This window comes from Geotrypetes seraphini, chromosome 17 (assembly GCF_902459505.1).
Source record: "Geotrypetes seraphini chromosome 17, aGeoSer1.1, whole genome shotgun sequence".
NCBI lineage: Eukaryota > Metazoa > Chordata > Amphibia > Gymnophiona > Dermophiidae > Geotrypetes > Geotrypetes seraphini.
Genome location: NC_047100.1, coordinates 16858695 through 16874140, shown reverse-complemented (window position 1 = coordinate 16874140; position 15446 = coordinate 16858695). Strand labels below are relative to the sequence as shown.

The 15446-nt window shown below is 41.4% G+C and overlaps 1 protein-coding gene across 2 annotated transcripts in view; it reads left to right on the top strand.

The window, feature by feature from the left end:
* Window positions 1-15446, top strand: part of DNAH12 (dynein axonemal heavy chain 12) — a 451362-nt gene that overhangs the window by 204190 nt on the left and 231726 nt on the right. For both annotated transcript variants that reach the window (XM_033925718.1, XM_033925717.1), the window contains exon 32: window positions 15145-15285. In XM_033925718.1, coding sequence (XP_033781609.1) covers window positions 15145-15285 — 141 coding nt within the window. The remainder of the gene's footprint in view (window positions 1-15144; window positions 15286-15446) is intronic.

Below are 15446 nucleotides of genomic sequence, written 5' to 3'. Positions count from 1 at the left end.
AATCTTATGAAAATAAAGAACAAGATGGATTAAATTCATCTTTTTTAAATTCATTTATTAAATTCAAATTTTTTAAATTCATTTATTGGGCCAAATGTTCCGGATCATATAAAAAGAAGTTTAGAGGAGCCTATATCTTTAAAGGAAATAGAATCAGCATTGAAGTCTCTTAGAGTTGGACCCGCTCCGGGTGGTGATGGTTATACTGTTGAATTTTATAAATCATTTCAAAATATTATTTTACCATATTTATTAAATTTGTATCAGTATCAAATGAATAATGGAAATATATCAGGTACTATGGCTGATTCAGTAATTATTGTCTTACCAAAACCAAACAGGGATCCTACTTTGGTTTCAAATTACAGGCCTATTTCTTTATTAAATGTAGACGGTAAACTGATTGCTAAAGTATTAGCAATAAGATTAGCAAAAGCTCTTCCTTTTATTATTGATGTACACCAAACAGGATTTATTGCTAAAAGACATTCATCACATAATACTAGATTAGCATTTCACTCATTAAATTTAGCAAAAAATATTAATGATCCAGCTTTTCTAGTGTCTTTAGATGCAGAAAAAGCTTTTGATAGAGTGGAATGGAGTTTTATGTATCAAGCTTTAAAATGGTTTGGTATAGGCCCCGGTTTTATTAAAATGATTCAGACATTGTATAGCTCTCCTGGTGCAAGATTATATATTAATAATAATTTATCAGATAGATTTAACTTGCGTAGGGGAGTTAGACAAGGATGTCCTTTGTCCCCCTTACTTTTTGATGTTGTTCTGGAACCTTTATTAATTGCAATTAATCAAACTAAGGAGATAAAGGGAATCCCATTCTCCTACTGGGAATTTAAACTTTCTGCTTATTACATTACATTACATTACATTAGGGATTTCTATTCCGCCATTACCTTGCGGTTCAAGGCGGATTACAAAAGGTTAATTTAAAAAAGACAGAATTACAATGATTAGCTAGAGAGGTAAGTTGTAGATCTTAAGAGCATTTAGAGGTCGTGTTGTTATTGCTGTTTCAGGAATTTCTTGAAAAGTGTGGTTTTTATTTCTTTTCTGAACGTCCTATAGTCTGGGATGGTCATCAGAAGGTTGGAGATCTGGTTGTCCAGTCTTGCGGCTTGAGTGGCTAGGAGGCCGTCGTGTAGTTTTGTTCTTTTTACTTCTTTGATTGGGGGGGGTATGAATGGGGAGTGCGTTTTTCTGTGTCTGGTACTGGGTGCTTGGATGAGGCGATTGTTCAGGTATGATGGGCTGTCTCCGTGTAGGGTTTTAAATAATATGCAGTAGAATTTGAATTGGATTCTTTCTTGGATTGGGAGCCAGTGTGAGTTGATGAAGGCTTCAGTGATGTGGTCATGTTTTTTCAATGAGTAGATGAGTCTCAAAGCTGTATTTTGGATTGTTTGGAGTTGTCTTATCGTGGTTGCAGGACATGGAAGGAAGAGTATGTTACAGTAGTCCAATATACCTAGTATTAGGGATTGTACTATAAGTTGGAATTGTGTTCTTTCAAAGAATTTTCGGACTTGTCTCAGGTTTCTCATGATTGCGAATGATTTTTGAATTGTTTTATTTATTTGCGGTTGCATTGTGCAGCATCTGTCTATGGTCATGCCTAGTAGTTTTATGGTGGTTTGGATGGGATATTTGGTTGCGTTTATGTCTAGGATGGTTGTGGTTTGGATCTTGTCATTTTCTAGGAGGATGAATTTGGTTTTGTCTTGGTTGAGTTTAAGTTTGTGATTTTCCATCCAGGTTGTGACTGCTTCAAGTGTTTGGTGAAGTTTGTCTGTCATGGTAGGTTTAGAATGATCGTATGGGACGAGGATGGTGATGTCATCCGCATAACTATAGGAGGTTATGCCTAGATTATCCAGATGCGTTCCTAGAGAAGCAGTGTAGAGATTGAAGAGGGTAGGGGATAGTGGAGATCCTTGTGGTACGCCGCAGGGGTTTGACCAGGATTCTGACTTTTCTTTGTTTGATTTTACACTGTAGGTTCTGAGTTTTAGGAATCCTTCAAACCAGGAGTATACTTTGTCTGAGATGCCTATTGTATCTAAGATCTGTAGAAGGATGTTGTGGTCTACTAGGTCGAATGCCGCCGATAGGTCCAGTTGTATGAGTAGCATTTTTTTCCCTGTACTAAGTTGTTGTCTGACGGTATCCATAAGGGAGCCTAGTAGTGTCTCTGTGCTGAAGTTTGTTCTGAAGCCTGATTGCATGGGGTGGAGTAGGTTATGGTCCTCTATGTAATTGGTGAGGAGTTTGGCTACTAGGCCTTCTATAATTTTGACATATAGCGGAATTGAGGCTATAGGTCTAAAGTTAGATGGGAGGTTTTGTGGTGCTTTTGGGTCTTTTTGGATTGGGGTGATGACAATTTCGCTGAGGTCAGCAGGGAATGTGCCTTCTGTGAGCGTGAATTGGATCCATTGTAGAGTTATGGTGCGGAATTTTACACTAGAGGTGGTAAGGAGATATGAGGGGCAATGGTTGAGGTCACAGGAGGCATGGCTGTATTTTTTGTAGAATTTGTTGAATTCTGACCATTGTATGTTAGGGAATTGAGTCCAAATTCTGTCTGCTGCGATTGCCTCTTTTCCTGTAGGGTGGATTGTGATTGGATTTTGATGGGATGGGTTAAGGATGAGTGTGGCTCTGGTGTTGTGATTTTGTTCTTGAAGTGTTCTGCTAAGAGGGTGGGTGATGGTGGAGGTGTGTTCGTGGTGGTAGTGTATGGTTTGGTGTCTGTTAATTCTTTCAGGATTTGGAGTATTTTTTTGGAATCTTGGGTTTCCGTGCCTATGAGATTAGTATAGTAGCTTTTCCTCTTATCTTTTAGTAGATTTTTGTATTGTTTGTTGATTTTTTTCCAGTCGGTTTTTGTTTGATCTTGGTTCTTTTTTCTCCATTTTCTTTCTAATCTTCTACACTGTCTTTTGAGTTGGAGTAATTCATTATCAAACCATTGGTCTGATTTCCTGCTGGTTCTGGTTTTGGTTTGTAGGGGTGCCAGATCATCAAGGATGTTGGTGGATACATTTTTCCAGTGGGAGATGAAGTTTTTTGGGTCGCAGTCTTGGATAGTTTCGTCTACATTTGACCAGAAAATGGTTGGGTCGATATGTTTGCGTGAGGTATATGTGGTTTTTTTTGATTGAGGTGTGTGTTTGGTTTTGGTCCAATTGATGTTGAAGTTATAAATGTAGTGGTCTGACCATAGGGATGGGGACCATGTTCCGTTAGGAGTTTGGATTGCTGGATTGGATGGTTGGTGAGACATGAATGCAGCAATGTCCAGTTGATGACCTTTTTCATGAGTGGTTTGTGGGTTTAGGATCTGGAAGGATAAGGCATTGAGGAAGGATAGACAGTTATTTGCTGGTGTGGAGGTTGTGTCTTCTAGGTGTAGGTTTAGGTCTCCTAGGATGAGGTTATATTCAGCTGTTAGTGAGTTTAGGTAGATGAAGTTTTCAAATTCAGGTCTCACTGTGGTCCAGTTTCCTGGTGTTATGTAGCAGAGCAAGCAGTTTAGAGAGTTTTTTAGTGTTGGGTTTGTGAGTTGACACGCTAGGAAATCCATTTGTGGAGTGGATGTTTTCTCAAGAATGTTTAGAGTTAGGGAGTTCTTGAATATTATTGCTAGTCCTCCTCCTCTTTTTTTCTCTCTGCAGGTTACTGTTATTTTGTATCCTGGCGGGCATACTTCTTTTATTCTAGGGTCTGTGTCTGAGGTTAACCAGGTTTCAGTGAGGAATAGGCAGTCAAGTTTTTCTGTTTTTATCCAATTTTTTATGTTTTCTGTTTTGGGTCCTAGAGATCTGATGTTAACATAGGCACAAGTAAGGGAGGTCGTGTTGGTCTGGGGAATGTAAGTTGTTTCCGGGTATATGAGTGTTGTGGGAGTTGGATGAGATTTTGTTTTCGGAGGTGTTGATCTTCTTCTCCAGATAACATTGATGGGGTGTTGAGTGCTGGTGTGGTGGCTCGGGTTTCTTGATGTGAGTATTCTTCTGTTGGGAATTTGGAAGTTGGTTGTACTGGCGGTTGAGGTTGTGGTGGGTAAGTTGTTTGCTGTTGTTTTCCAGCTAGAGATGAGGAGGATTATCAGGAGGGTGGCTAGTTTGTGTGTATGCAGGGAGAGCTTCATGTTTGATGTCTGGTTCGGAGTGTTCGGAGTGTTAGGTAGAGGGAATGGTTCTCTCTTAGAGTCCTGGTTGGATGAGGGGGAGGAGCGGGGATCTTTCGCTCCTTACCTTATAATGGAAGTCGGCAGGAGGTCTGGTGGAGTGGTCTCTGGGGCTTTGGTGTTCCCGTTTCCAAGGTCCGCTGGTGCTCCTCTCAGGTGCTCCTCTCAGGTGCTCCTCTCAGGTGCTTATGCAGATGATATTTTATTATATTTAAGAGAACCGGGGAATACTATTCCATGTTTGCTTAATCTATTAGAGAAATTCGGTAAATTTTCTGGATATAAAATTAATTGGAGTAAATCTGAAGTTCTTCCAATTAATGTTCATTGTACCAAAGGATTATTTGATTCATATTCATTTATCTGGAAAGATGATGGTTTAAAATATTTAGGAATTACTATCAAAAATACAATTGAAGATACAGTCAAAGAAAATGAAAAACTTTTATTTAAAAAAATAACAGAAATGTGTGAGCAATGGAATCCTTTACATCTTTCTTGGTGGGGAAGAGTTCAAACAATTAAAATGATGATATTGCCTGTGGTTTGCTACCAAATGAGTATGATACCAATATTTTTTCAGGGGTCATTTTATAAAAAATTAAACAATCTTCTTACAAAATTTGTTTGGTTTGGGAAAAGACCCAGAATTGCTTTAGTATCATTACAAAGACCAATTGTGGAGGGAGGGGTAAATTTTCCAAATTTTTATAGGTACCATCAAGCCTATATTGTAAGACAGGGTATGTATTGGATCCTCCCAGATCTTATGGAGAATGTGCCAGATTGGTTGTATTTAGAGTGGCGGCTCCTGTTTCCATTACATTTAGAACATTTAATTAGTATAACAATGCCTAGAAGATACAAAGATAACAGAATTTTATTAGATACTTGGAAAACATTAAGATAGTAATCTATCACCAGAACCAATGGCTAAATCACTAAATCAATCTATTTGGGTAAACTCCAGGATCAAGATTGGCGGATTTAAGATCGTCTGGAAACAATGGATAATTGCAGGAATACGGACATTGAATGATGTCATTTCAGAAGGATCACTGCTTAGTTTTTCACAATTGCAACATAAATTTGGCTTAAATAAAACACAATATTTTAAATGGATGCAATTGAAGCAGGCCATTCAGGCAGGGTTCCCTGAATGGAAAGATCTTAATACTCAATATAGTCTGCAGGTTTTATGTTTCCAGGCAGATTTCTTGGGTCACCAAGCCGCAAAATGGTATAAATTGATATATGGATTTTTAAATTAAAAAAAGAAAACTGGACTTAGGGATATTTGGAGTATTGAGATTGGACAGACAATTTCTGCGTCTCAATGGCCACGATTTTGGTCCTGGAGATTAAGATCTACAAGGTCAGCATCTATGAATCAAACATGGATGTTTTTATTACATAGAGTGTTATGGACCCCTACGCGCCTGCAAAAGATAGATAGTACTAGATCCAGTAGATGCTGGCATTGTAAAATAGAAGTAGGGACGTTAGATCACTTAATTTTTTTCTGTCCCTGTGTAAATGCCTTTTGGAATTTAATTTGGCCCCAAATTAACAAATTACTAGAAAATCATGTAGAAAATCATATGATATCATACTATTTGGTACTGCAATGAGAACTCAGAGTCCTATATCAGCAAATAATAACAAGCTGTTATTAATACTGACAGGAGTCGCCATGCAACAAATCACTCAAAATTGGAAGGATTATACCAAATTAAATTATACGTTCTGGTGGAACTCTGTCTGTCATATATACAAAATGGAAAAAGTATTAGCGTTACAACAAGGGAATCTTCACAATTTTAAGAAAATTTGGCAACCATTGACTAATTATTTTAGTGATCAGATTTCTTAGCACATTGATAGTAGTTATATAGGAATGGGGTGGGTTATGTATAAATTTTTTGGAAATACGAATTGAAAAAATGGGAAGGGATTTATCATTTATGATTTGATGTATTGATGTTAATTACAAATGTTATGTAATAATTAATTATATTATATGTGATTCAGTTGTTGTAAGAATGGAAAATTAATAAATAAAAATTTTTTTTTTAAAAAAAGTAGTAGTTGAGAAGGTAAGGAATAAGAAGTTCATAAACTACAAAAGATCGCAGAAAGAGGAAGACAGGCAAAAATATCTGGAAAAGTCAAAAGAGGCTGGTTGTGTAGTCAGGAAAGCAAAGATGCAAATGGAAGAAAAAATAGCTGACACAGTAAAACAGGGAGGCAAGACATTTTTTAGATATATTAGTGATAATAAGAAGTGCAAAAGTGGCATTGTGAGACTCAAAGGTGAAGGAGAGGAATATGTAGAAGCTGATAAAGAAAAGGCCGAATTGCTTAGCAAATATTTCTGTTCTGTATTCACGGCTGAAACACCAGAAGTGGGACCGCAGAAGACAAACATGAATAGGGATGGAGGAGTAATAGACTCTGATCGATTTTCAGAGGGTTGTGTTCGTGAGGAGCTAACTAAAATAAAAGTAGATAAAGTGATGGGGCCGGATGGTGTACATCCAAGGGTGCTGAAGGAACTTAGAGAAGTTCTGATAGCTCCGCTGAATGACCTTTTCAATGCATCTCTTGAGTCAGGAGTGGTATCAGAAGACTGGAGAAGGGCAGATGTAGTCCCTCTCCACAAAAGTGGAAGTAAGGAAGAAGTAGGAAATTACAGGCCGATAAGTCTGACTTCTGTGGTAAGCAAATTAATGGAAACACTTTTGAAACAGAGAATGGTCAAGTTTCTGGAATCATGTGGATTACAGGACTGGAGGCAAATGGATTCACTAGAGGTAGGTCTTGTCAGACAAATCTGATCAATTTCTTTGACTGGGTGACTAGAGAATTGGATAGAGGATGTGCGCTAGATGTGATGTATTTAGATTTTAGCAAAGCCTTTGATAGTGTTCCACACAGACTTCCAATAAATAAACTGTGATGGGCTGGGTCAGGAACCGGTTGAGTGGAAGGCGACAGAGGGTAGTGATCAATGGAGATCGCTCTGAGGAAAGGGATGTTACCAGTGGTGTGCCTCAAGTTCTGTTCTTGGACCTGTTCTTTTTAACATTTTTATAAATGATATTGCTGAAGGGTTGTTGGGTAAGATTTGCATCTTTGCGGATGATACCTAAGTCTGCAATAGAGTAGACACGCCGGATGGTGTGAATAACATGAAGAAAGACCTGGCGAAGCTTGAAGAATGGTCTGAAATTTGGCAGCTAAAATTTAATGCTAAGAAATGTAAGGTCATGCATTTGGGCTGCAAAAACCAGAGGGAACGGTACAGTTTAGGGGGTGAAGAACTTATGTGCACGACGGAAGAGCGGGACTTGGGTGTGATTGTATGTGATGATCTTAAGGTGGCCAAACAGGTTGAAAAGGTGACGGCGAAAGCTAGAAGGATGCTAGGTTGCATAGGGAGAGGTATGGCCAGTAGGAAAAAGGAGGTATTGATGCCTCTGTATAAGACTCTAGTGAGATCTCATTTAGAATATTGTGCACAATTTTGGAGGCCACACCTTCAAAAAGATATAAAAAGGATGGAGTCGGTCCAGAGGAAAGCTACTAAAATGATGTGTGATCTTTGTGAAAAGGTGTATGGGGACAGACTTAAAGATCTCATTCGGTATATTTTGGAGGAAAGGCAGGAGAGGGGAGATATATGATAGAGACGTTTAAATACCTACGTAATATAAATATGCATGAGTCGAGTCTCTTTCATTTGAAAGGAAACTCTACAATGAGTGGGCATAGGATGAAGTTAAGAAGTGATAGGCTCTGGAGTAATCTGAGGAAATACTTTTTTTAAGGAAAGGGTGGTAGATGCATGGAAGTCTCCCAGAAGAGGTGGTGGAAACAGAGACTGTCTGAATTCAAGAGGGCCTGGGATAGGCATGTGGGATCTCTGAGAGAAAAAGAAATAATGGTTACTACAGATGGGCAGACTAGATGGGCCATTTTGCCTTTATCTGCCGTCATGTTTCTGTGTTTCCTGTCAAAGTGCAACCAGCATTAACACTTACAGAGATCTAAAAGACTCGTTATATTGTTTTCATTTTTTACGTTCAATATTTTACTCTTCATATCAGACTGGCAGAAGAAGACCTCCAGCTGTGGACATATATTCTGTCTAAGGCAGTAATCAGGTGAATTATAACTGACGGGGTGGGGCATCAGGACTCCTAGACACATCTACCAGAAAGAAGATTGAGGTAAGAACCTAATCTTCCGTTCTGGTTCATTAATGTACTAAAGCAGTCTCCTGAGAATAGGGTGGGTGAGAATAGGGTGGGACAGATGAGCCTGCCCTCAAAAGCAGAATGCTCTCATGCTGCCAGATACACCCTGTAAAACTTTGTAAATATATGAAGAGTGGGCCATATGGCTGCTCTACAAATTTATTCAGGAGGAATTGCCCAGGACAAGTCACACTCCTGGTGGAGTGTGCTCTCAAGGAAATTGGCAGCTTTTTCACACAGCCAATGTACACTGATGAAATAGCCATATGAATCCATCTGGAAATGATTGCCTTAGATGCCAGCTTGCCCAGTCTAGCAGCATTGGTTAAGATGAACAAACGATCTGAAATATGAAGGTCATTGGTTACTGTCGAAATTTCAGGTATAGAGCGATAGATCTGTGAGTCGTCAGCATAGAGGTGATACTGAAGCCATGGGAGGAGATTAAAACACTAAAGGAAGAAGTGTAGAAACCAGAGGACATAATTTGAGGTTGAGGGGAGAGGACATAATTTGAGGTTGAGGGGTGGGAGACTCAAGAGCAATGTAAGGAAATTCTTTACGGAGAAGGTGGTGAACACCTGGAATGCGCTCCCGAGAGAGGTGGTGGAGAGGAAAACGGTGACTGAGTTCAAAAAAGCATGGGATGAACACGGAGGATCTAGAATCAGAAAATAATAGTCAATATTGAAGAATTAAGACCAGTACTGGGCAGACTTACATGGTCTGTGTCTGTATATGGCTGTTTGATGGAGGATGGGCTGGAGAGGGCTTCAGTTGGCTGGGAGGGTGTAGATGGACTGGTTTCAGCTTTGGCAGAGACTTCAGTAGTTGGAACCTAAGAACAGTACCGGGCAGAGCTTTGGATTCTTGCCCAGAAATAGCTAAGAAGAAGAAAAAAACCCCAACAAATTTTTAGATTGAATCAGGTTGGGCACACTAGATGGACTATTTGGGTCTTTATCTGCTGTCATCTACTATGTTAGATGGAAAAAAAGAAGTGGTTCCAGGCCAGAGCTCTGAGGTACACTAACCAACAGCAGGATGGCAGTGGAGAAGGATCCACCACAGCATATGCTAAAAGTACGATGGAAAAGGTAGGATAAAAACCATGGAATAACAGAACCCTGAAATCCAAGCAAGGACAGCATATCAGTGAGTAGGTGGTGATTTACCATGTCAAAAACTGTGGATAGATCAAGATGGATGAGGACAGAGTATAGTCCTTTGGATTTGGCCAGGTGCAGGTCATTGGATACTTTTGTAAGGGCAATTTCTGTAGATTGAAGAGGGCGAAAGCCCAATTGAAGTGGGTCAAGGATAGCTTGAGATGAAAGAAAGTCAAGACAATGTCAGTAAACAGCACATTAAAGTAGCTTGTATAAGAAGGAGAGGAGGGAGACAGGACAATAGTTGGAAGGGCAAGTAGGGTCCAGTGAGGGTTTTTTGAGGAGTGGTGTAACAATGACATGTTTGTAGGCATCAAGCACAGTTGTTGAGATTGATAGGATGAGGATATAGCAGATGACAATAGAAGAGATAGTGATAAGTAGATGGTTGGGGATGGGATCAGAAGAACAGGTGGCGAGTTTGGAGGAGGAAAGAAAACATGCAGTTTCATCTTCAGAAATTTCAGAAAAGGAAGATAAGGGGATTTGGTAGAGTGGGCTAGGGGAGGTGGTTCAGTTGAATCCTCTTGTCAAATCCAAGGATGCCAGGAATTCCCCTGGGGCAACTGCCCCAATGACCGACTGAACACTCTTCATGTGGAACTGCGGCACCTTCAAAGCTGCATTGACTGACATCAGATCCAGGATCTGCCTCCAGTCTTCCGAGTCTCATTTGGGCACTATGAAGAATAGAGTATCTGCCCAAGCCTGATTCTACGAGTGGAATGGGCTCTATTGCTCAAATGGCTAAAAGCCTGTGCACTATCACCCAGAATATCTCCGCCTTTTCTGTGAGGCTCCTGTCCCTCCTTCACATGCCCCATGGCACTTGTCACATGGCCACTATTCAGTCGGTCATCCATCGCAAAACTGGCTCAGAATGAGTTACAGTTTACATTCATAGTGTTACAATATAGTTTACATTTATTAAGTTACAATATATCATTACATAGGATTATTTTCTGATGCTGCAAAGGGCACAACTAAACTGCTGCTGGAGTATAAAGGGGTATCTTATGGCGACGATAAGAGGAATATATGAATTCCAAGAAGAAGCAGCACTACTAATCCCCTGACAAAGCTATTAGTGAAATGGGATAAGCTAAGATAAGTGTCTGTGGATTTATTAACACATGAATGCCAGCAAATTTGTAAAGCACTGGGAGAGGCCAACATTCAATCTAATGGCATCAGTGGTCAACAAGAAGGCCTCTCTTTACTTCAGCCACAAAGTAGAGCTGGAAAGCACCTGCATAGATGTTGTGGTACAACCGTGGCCAACAAAGGAACTGTTGTACATATTCCCCCGTGACCAATGTTAGGTGGATTATTTGAGGAATAACGACCCTCCAAGAGGTGTTGAATCTTATGCACTGGATTGGCCGCATCACACATGGTACACGGATCTGGTTCAGCTACAGCAAGACAAGTGCCTCAGACTGTCACTGCTCCCAGCATTGCTTTAGCAGGGTACAATTGCCCTGGAGAGTCTGGGATGTTTTGGGCTTACGGCATGGCTCTTGAGTGTACAGCACTGAAGAAGAAAGGATATTCAGAGGGGGTTATAGCTACCCTCCTACAATCTAAGAAGTTGGTTACATTCACAGCCTATGCTAAGGCTTGGAAAACTTTCAGTGCTGGTATGCTGAACAGATGGTGTTGCTTTTTAGGGCCCCGATTTCCACTGTCCTTTCATTTCTTCAAGATGGTCTCAAAAAGAGCCTGGGGGCTGGCCCTTTCAAGGTACAGGTGGCAAGCCTCACATGCCTTACGGCTCGAGTAGAGAAAGGGTCATTGGATTCCCATACGGATTTATCCAGATTTCTGAAGGGATCATTGCATTGCATCCTTCTGGGCGACAACCATTTCCAACATGAAATTATAACAGCGTTCTATAAAGGCAAGTTTTTCCTGATAGCTATCACCTCAACAAGAAGGGTTTCAGAACTTCAGCTTTTCCTCAGATTTATGGAGGCGGGTGTATCTCTACACACAGTGCCGTGCCTTCCCTTCTGTCAAAGATGGTGTCGGTGTTACATGTCAATTAGGAAGTCCGACTGCCTCCATTCCAGATGTAAAGAAAAAAGACAAAGTTTTAGAGTTACTAGATGTGAGGAGAGTTCTTCTCCATTATCTCGAAGTGATGAATGATTTTTGTCTTTCAGATCCATCTTTTTGGGATCACCAGTCCTGATGGACCGGGGAAGCCAGTATCTAAGGCTTCAATTTCCATATGGGTCCACATAGCTATTTTGTCTATTTACGTTGGCTGTGGTAAATAGCCACCAATTTCCTTGAAGGCACATTCCACCAGAAATGTGACTTCTTCAGGGAAGAATCCTGGGCTGTTCTATCTGAGGTAATTTGTAGGGCAGCTACAGGGTCCATTCTCAATACTTTCACAAAGTTTTACAGAGTGGACATGAAGACACAAATGAATGCCCTTTTTGGGGTCCTCGTTGCTAGCAACTGGCTCCTCTATCCCGCCCTAGACTCAGGATATAGCTTTGGTACATTCCATTGGTCAAGATTCATGTTCCTTTGTGCACTGGAAGGGAAGATTAGGTTCTTTTCTCAATAATCTTCTTTCCAGTATAAAGGAACAGGAGTCTTGATATGTCTTGTCAGAAGTGAATTTAGCCTGCTTCCTGTCTTGGACAGGTATGCGTGACTCGAAATGTGTTTGCCTTGGAGCAAACAAGAGAGTATGTAGGCGATTGTTTTTAGACTGTCCAGCAAATACAATAAGTGATGCAATAACTTGCTAAGGCAAAGTTTGTGGGAGAGCCTATAATAGCTGTATAAATGTGAATGTTGATTACACTCAGGTAGGTGCTGTACAGAATGACCTATGACATTTGTCCCTGTTCCTGCAGATAACCACTATCCCGTGTCATTCTTTAGTGTCTATTTCAACCTCAGTCCTTCTACACCACCATTCTTCAATTCAGGGCTTGAGGATTAGTAGCTGTGCCCCTTCATACTCAGATTCTTCCCTCTCTCTTTAATGAGATGGATATTTTCCTGTGATTACCGTATTTTCACGCAGATAACGTGCACCCGTGTATAACGCGCACACGGGTATAGCGCGCAGAAACCACGATATTATGTATAAAAACTTTTGTATACCGCGCTCACGGGTATAACGCGCATGGTCGGGTTGGGCCCATGTGCCTCAGGCCGCGCCCCCAGGTGGGACCTAAGGCTCCAGGGCCTATTCTGATTGGCCCACGCGCCTTAGGCCCCACCTAGTAGGCGGAGCTTTGGGACGGATGGGCCAATCCGGCCTCATTCCGTCGTTGGCTGCCTGCCGGACAGGCGGGTTTGGCTCCCGTCTGTCCGGCCAACTACCAAAGGTACGGGGAAGGGGGGTGGGGGTGTCGTGGGGGTCGGCCAGGGGGGTTGAGGGTCGGCTGGGGGGGCGGTCGTAGGTTCTTGGGGGGGGGCGGTCGTTGGAGGGAGGGGGGTTTGCGTCGAGGGCAGGAGGGCCTGGGATACCTCCTGCCTGTAATGTAGTGCGGGGTGGGGGTAGGGGGTCGCCGTGGCCAGGAGGGTTTGGGCTCCCTCCTGGCCCGATATTGTCGGGGAGTCGGCCGGGCAAGAGGGCTTGGGCTCCCTCTTGCTCCGATCGCGGGTGCGGGTGGGAGCGCGTGCGAGCGGTCGTTCGGGGTGGGGGTGCGAGCGGTCCTGCTGGGGGGGGTGAATCGGGCGTCGGGCGGGGTGGGAACTATGTAGAAAAACTTTTGTATACTGCGCTCACGCGTATAACGCGCGAGGGGTATGCGCGGTAGGTAAAAACGCGTATAACGCGCGCGTTATATGCGTGAAAATACGGTAACTGTAGGGTGGGGATGGTGACAAATTCTGTCCCCGTATCATTCTCTGCACTAGGGGCTAGATTCACTAAACCCTCCGATCCTGTCCCGATGAGCACAAAACCAGTTTTACTGGTTTTGCAATCGTTCCTCAACCCCGACCCAATTCACTAAACTGCTGCCGATCAAATCTCCTACCCGATCCGATCCACACATGCAAATGAGGGAAAATGGCATGCAAAAGTGAAGCCATTGATTCACTAAAACACCGATTGAGTTTGCCGATCCGAAGTGAAGCGACTGCTGAGGACCAGTCGCTTACTATCCTTGCTGACTCTCCTGCCCTCCTCCGCCCTTACAACCCTGTAAAATATCTTTAAAACCACGGGCTCGCAATGCGGTTTTTGCAAAATATATAAAAAAGGAAAAATTCCTCCGTGCAAATCATTTGCATGCAAAGAAGATAGTGAATAATTCGCTGTTTTAAAATCGGCCCTATCTTGACTCCATATCTTTAGTGAATCTGGGCCTTAATCTTTCCTTACCCTGTAAACCAGGGGTCTCAAAGTCCTTCCTTAAGGGCCGCAATCCAGTCGGGTTTTCAGGATTTCCACAATGAATATGCATGAGATCTATGTGCATGCACTGCTTTCAATGCATATTCATTGGGGAAATCCTGAAAACCTGACTGCATTGCAGCCCTCAAGGAGGGACTTTGAGATCCCTGCTGTAAACAGTTAATAACAATGGAGGAATTGATCAAGTGCATCCTGCCATGTCCTGTTCAATGACTGTAGCTGAACAAAATTAATGCAGGTACAGGTCAGCGAGTGTTGAGTTTCTACTAGGCATTTTTGGAAGGATCTAAATTTTTGGATGAAATCATTGCACACATCACAAACTTAATCACTGAGACATTGATGACATAGTGATCACAAACGTGTATATGGTAGATACTGGCCCAATTAAACAGCATGATGTCTCAAGTAAGCAACCCAATTTCTGATTTATATTCCTGATTTTGTTTTTGTTTTGTTTGCCTCAAATAAACGACTGTTCCAATTAATTGGAATCTACTATATTATTGTTATAAGCTAAACAGGATGTTTGAGTAGGCTATTAATTAGCTAATTAATGCTATTTTGCCAAGTTTGCTAAATTATTTAAGGAGGCAAATTTAGGTTGTAAGAGCAATTTCTCTGATGGATAGTGTTTTCTGATAAGACTCATGGACATAGTTATCAGCCTGGGCTACCATTAAGATTTGTCATTTTACTGTTAATCTTGTTTATTAGTAACTAGATCTCATTGCATAAAATGGAACCTTTAGTTAGTACAGGGGCCCAAGAACCAGAGGAACTCGGTTCAATTATCCCTGCAGCTCCCTATGACTCTGGGCAAGTCATTTAACTCTTCATTGCCCCAAGTACAAAATAAGTTCCTATATGGAACATATAAACTGCTTTGATTGTAATATATCAAATTCCATCCTCTTAATGCTAGCTTATGTTGATTGCAACATCACTCAGACACTATCTCCAAACAGATCATTAACTGTAACAAAACAGAAGGACACTGCTGAAATAGTCCCGTATACACAAACTAAGTACTTTTGATAAAGAACAGTGGCATTGCAAACTTATGATTTATAAATGATTGTTATTTTCTGCCTTATTTTCCTCATTCAGTGGACTGATGGTATTGTTGCCAACACATTCCGTGAATTTGCTTTATCTGAAGCACCTGAACGCAAATGGGTAGTATTTGATGGCCCAATTGACACTTTGTGGATAGAAAGCATGAATACAGTACTAGATGACAACAAAAAGGTATAATACAGTTGAATTAAAGTACAGTGATCCAATAGAGGCACAGAATGCTCTGGAATATTCCCTTATTTGGAAAACTAGGAGTTAGATGCTGCTATTTCATATAGTGGTAGCAACAGGATGGGAGTTAGTGGGGTTCTTCACTGTCCCCCCCTTTGTGG